Below are 4,785 nucleotides of genomic sequence, written 5' to 3'. Positions count from 1 at the left end.
ACAGAGAAGCAGGCTATGTCACTGTTTTCTAACCTCTCACTGCTTTAAAGTGCGAGCAGTGCCATTTTAGGCACCATATGGTATCCCTGCAGGCCTCCAGCTGCCACTCTACAGATGAACAGCTCACCCAAATGCCTTGTGTCATGACTGGCAGCTCTGCACAGACAACTCAGCAACCTCAGGGAGATGAACAGGCCCACAATGTCTGTGCTAAAGAAACTGAATACCACCTTACGTAAACTTCTGATCCACTCTTTGCCAACAAATAAATAAATAAACACACACAAAAAGGCAGTAAATTACATCAAAATAGAAAAAAAGTGCTTAAAATACTGTGGTGGGTACTACACAATGCAATGCAATACAGTGTCAAGCAAAAGTCTCTCACATAAAACTCTCAGAGATGTTTTCAATAACCAAAAAACAAAACAAAACAAAACAAAACAAAAACAAACAAACAAAACAAAGCAAAACAAAATTTTAACTCGAGCCAATAGAAGTATTATTTTATACCTAAGGAAACACTTGAACTTTACAAATATGTTTGCTTTTTAGTAAGGGCTGAATTCACTGACTTTAAAGCAGTACCTCAAAGAATTTCAAAGTTTTTTTAACTTTTTAATTTTAAGTTTTTGTGCATGTACTTTCCTGGCAGCAGGATCTTTGCAATACCATGTCCTAAAGCCTGTTCTACATTAGTAAATAAGTAAATTAACAAATTGCTATATGTACTGGGGTAGTAATAAAGCAAACATTCTTTGGCATATCTTTTACCCTTAGGCTGACAACCTTCGCCAGCGGTAAATAAATGAAGATGCTGAAGGATGAACATGCTTGGGATTGCCTGGCAAGGGCTCGTGGTCACTGGCCAGCATTATGACACGGGCCTATCCACAGTCTTTCTTGAATCATGTTTCAAAGATACACAAAAAACCAATTTGATCTACCAAGATTTAGCCTAAATTCCTCAATCTGGGTAATATTGTTTGGAACTTCAGATCTTTAAGCACCTAAACAAAAACCCTGACCTCCTGTGGCCATTAAACTTCCCAGCAAAACAGTTCACAACTCAGTAAGCAGATAAAACTTTTGCTTGGTATGAAATGTTCAGTGTTCTTCGGGCCAGGTGCTTTCTCACCTGGAAAAGCCAGAGAATGCTTATGTCAGGTGCATTATTTATTGGTAGCCTAGCGATCCATGCACAGTGATGCCCTCCACATGTGGAATTCAGTGATTATCTGAGAATAACTGAATACCTGGATGCTTCATAAGTGTATCGCCCACAAGGATGCATTTCCAGCCTACATGCGTGGCAGATCCCAAGGCTACTGTTATTCAGAATAACACACCAAACACAGCAGCATACATTATCAGTATGTAAAAATACATTACATTAACAGCATATACTCACAAAGATAAAAGAGTTCAATAAAACTTATTTACGTTAAAATCATTGGGTTTGGAAGTTATTTTATCGTCTTTTATATAAAGATTGGATATAACCAAAGCAATACTACTCATTTTAATTTACAAGTTGGATTTGTTCATAATTATATTGTATAACACAGCAAAGTAACCATAGTGTTTTAAATCAAATTGCATTTTATTAGTGTTTTTTTCTTTTTTTTTCTGGAACTGCAGTTCACTTCTGACACCCCCAAAGGCTTATCCATATGTTTTGTTTCATAGTTATGAGTAACAGTGAAACAAACATACATAAAAAATAAGACTTTGCAGGGTTGAAGTCTTGCTGGTAGCCTGCTTCTGTATTCAACATGTGGGGAAAAAAACAAAACAACTTATGAGTAAAATTGGAGTGCCATCATCCTCATTGCTCCAATTCCCTGCATTTTGTCATTTCACATTCTCTCAAAAAGAACACAAACTTACACTGACAAACCTATAGGATAGAGAAAATACTTTGTAGAAAGATATTTTAAGAATCATTTAACCAATGCTTTTAATCTCATGTTCTTTTCAGGTCTCTGCTTCTAACATGTCTGTGTTCTCTTTTTTCCCTCCGAAATGAATTTACATTTCATTTGCATACGTTGACAGGCATGAACTGTATTCCTTAGAGTCCCAGGTACTTACTAGCCTGTATTTATGAAACACTTCTTACAGGAAGCTCATCACAGCAGCTCATCCTTTATTACAGTAAGCAACATCAGGCTGTTCCAGAAAGTTATGATCATCTCATTGCTTTACTGCTGGATTACATTTTATCCTCTCCTTGTACGTCTTATGCTCCTGCTGCAATCAGTGAATTCTGATACACAGTGAAGGCAGGAACAAGTTCTCATGACGATGATGATACAATCTGACAGGATCTTGAAGTGTCACAGTGTCAGAGAGGAGAAATAAAAGGTTCTTCCAGGGAACAAAGAACAACATAGGGCATTTTGAGCTAGCACAAATAAAGGGACAATAAAAAGTAGATTTTAAGTGTTAATAAAAAGAAGTTGCTTTCACAAGGCACAGTGTTTTTTAATCAGTTGCAGCACTGTCTTGAAAACCTCTTCCTTGGAGGGACTGGCATCAACCTCTTGGCATGCAGGATTCACCATCCTTCTGTACGACTCTTCAATTCTATTTTAAAACAAAACAAGAGCAACAAAACAAATTGCAGGAATGTGAAATGGCATTAGTCATCGGTCTCAGAAGAAAGTGCTGGCACTGCAAAAGCAATGGAAAAAAATGTAATATGAAGCTAAGTATGAAATCTACTGCAAAGAGCAATGAACTATTAGGAAAACCTGAGACTGCATAGTTTCCTTGACAATGATTGCCAGACCCATATCAATATTCACATGGCATGTCACTGATATATTTCTTTCTTTATGGCTTAGCTCTAGAAACTGTCCAGAATAGGGCATTCTGCTTCTAACACCTGACCTTATTGCTCTCTTCAAATACCTGAAAGGTGACTGCAGTGAGAGTGGGGCTGGTCTCTTCTCACTGGTGGCAGGTGACAGGACAAGGGGAGCCTTAAGTTGAGTCAGGGGAAGTTTAGATTGGATATCAGGAGATACTTCTTTACAGAAAAGGTTGTTAAGCACTGGAATAGGCTCCCCAGGGAGGTGGTTGAATCACCATCCCTGGATGCGTTTGAAAACCATTTGGATGTGGTGCTCAGGGACATGATTTAACAGAGGGTTGTTAGGGCAGTATGGTTAGGACGTGGTTGGACTTGGTGATCTTGAAGGTCTTTTCCAACCTGAGCAATTCTATGATCCCATGATATTTAAATGGCATCATTTTCTCTCAGTACACCTATCCTGACACAGGCCCCACTGTATGTCTGCACAGTGCTTCTGTCAAAATTAGGTAATATATTTTTTAATATGTGCCATCAATATAAATGCTAAAAGTCTAGAGGTAAGTTTCAGCTTTGAGATTTGTGTATATAGACACCTACATCCAGGTGTTGATGTGGAGGTACATACAAGAGCACTAGTTATTCAAGCTCCCACTGCAGAAAATGATGATGTCACCAATACATTTGGAGGTGCCTAGACAGCAATTCAGCTCACCCTAAGTAGGATATCTAGGGTGCAATTCAGATGCCTAAACATGTGTTTCAAGTGCTGCTTGAGACGATGTAGTCTGATCTCATTTAGCTTCCAACTGCTGACCCAGAAAGGGTGCACAGGTTGTGTGTCATATCTGTCAGCCTCTTGAAGATGCCCTAGAACACATCAGATTACTCTAGATATTTATGCTTGGATCACTAGTTTCCTAGCATCTGCTCAGCTGAATCACACTGAAGGTGGCACTGACTGTGTTGACTATATAGGAGACTGAAATTATTCACCTGTAGCTTTCAAACATGTTTAATTAGAAATGATAAAATTTACCCTCCTCATCAGCCATGAATCTTTTCCAAATAACAAAAACAAAACCAAAAAAGCCTCCACAAAATGTAGAGATACAGGAATCCTCGTCCCAGTAACAAAAGCTAAACATTCTGTTACTGATTTCACAGGAACCAAGACTGCTTCCATCCTCTTACCCTTCATTAAGGTATACCTTTGGCGAAACAAGCTGTTAGCTTCCAGCTCAGCCTCTTCCTTTGTTCTCTCCAGGCCTCGACCTTCAAGCCTACGGGCTCGCTCCTCAGGGCTGACAGTTAGAAGAAGAACAAGATCGGGTTTGAGCAGGTCTTCAGGCCACTTATACACAGCATCATGATCTGGTGGAAGATTTTGGATGTTACCATCTGTTTCAGTGGCTATTGTATAAGCAGCTGTGCTATGCCAATACCTGTTGGGAAAATGCAGAATGGACCGAAAGACATTTTAGAATGGACACAAGATCTTCAACAACATAGGAGGCAAGTATCAATATAACAGGCTGCTGTGAGAGGTGGTAGATGCCTCATCCTTAGAGACACTCACGGTCAGGATGGACGGGGTTCTGAGCAACTTGATCTAGCTGTAGATGTCCCTGTTCATTGCAGGGGAGTTGGATGAGATGACCTTTGAAGGTCCTTGTTCAACTCAAATGATTCTATGCTGCTGATTCTATGATAACCACAAGTAAAAGAATGACTAGGTCATTGATGCTGGCAGTTCGAAGGCAACTATAAAAAAAAAATTCTGTGCCATCCAGAATTGCCATAGCACTCCATAATAGTCAGAATCTTGTGAATTACGAATTAAAAGGTATGGTAGAAGCTATGCATTAGGTAAAATGTTCCAGATACTCCTATCAAAATAAAGTCTTCTCATATGATGAGGCCAAAAGGAGAGTGTTATGTAATCTTTTCAAATCCGATAACCATGG

General features: G+C 39.1%; 1 protein-coding gene across 1 annotated transcript in view; it reads right to left on the bottom strand.

Moving 5' to 3' along the window:
* Positions 1–325: 325 nt before the first annotated feature.
* CMPK2 (cytidine/uridine monophosphate kinase 2) overlaps positions 326–4,785 on the bottom strand; it is a 7,532-nt gene continuing 3,072 nt past the window's right edge. The window contains exons 5-6 of the mRNA XM_042889164.1: positions 4,030–4,263; positions 326–2,589 (exon numbers count right to left, since the gene is read on the bottom strand). Of these exons, the coding sequence (XP_042745098.1) occupies positions 2,469–2,589; positions 4,030–4,263 (355 nt within the window). The 3' untranslated portion in view covers positions 326–2,468. The remainder of the gene's footprint in view (positions 2,590–4,029; positions 4,264–4,785) is intronic.

Source organism: Lagopus leucura, unplaced genomic scaffold (genome assembly GCF_019238085.1).
Source record: "Lagopus leucura isolate 7727_CA_CO unplaced genomic scaffold, USGS_WTPT01 Super-Scaffold_73, whole genome shotgun sequence".
Classification (NCBI taxonomy): domain Eukaryota; kingdom Metazoa; phylum Chordata; class Aves; order Galliformes; family Phasianidae; genus Lagopus; species Lagopus leucura.
The sequence above is the reverse complement of the archived record's forward strand: the minus strand, read 5'-3'. Positions and strand labels throughout refer to the sequence as shown.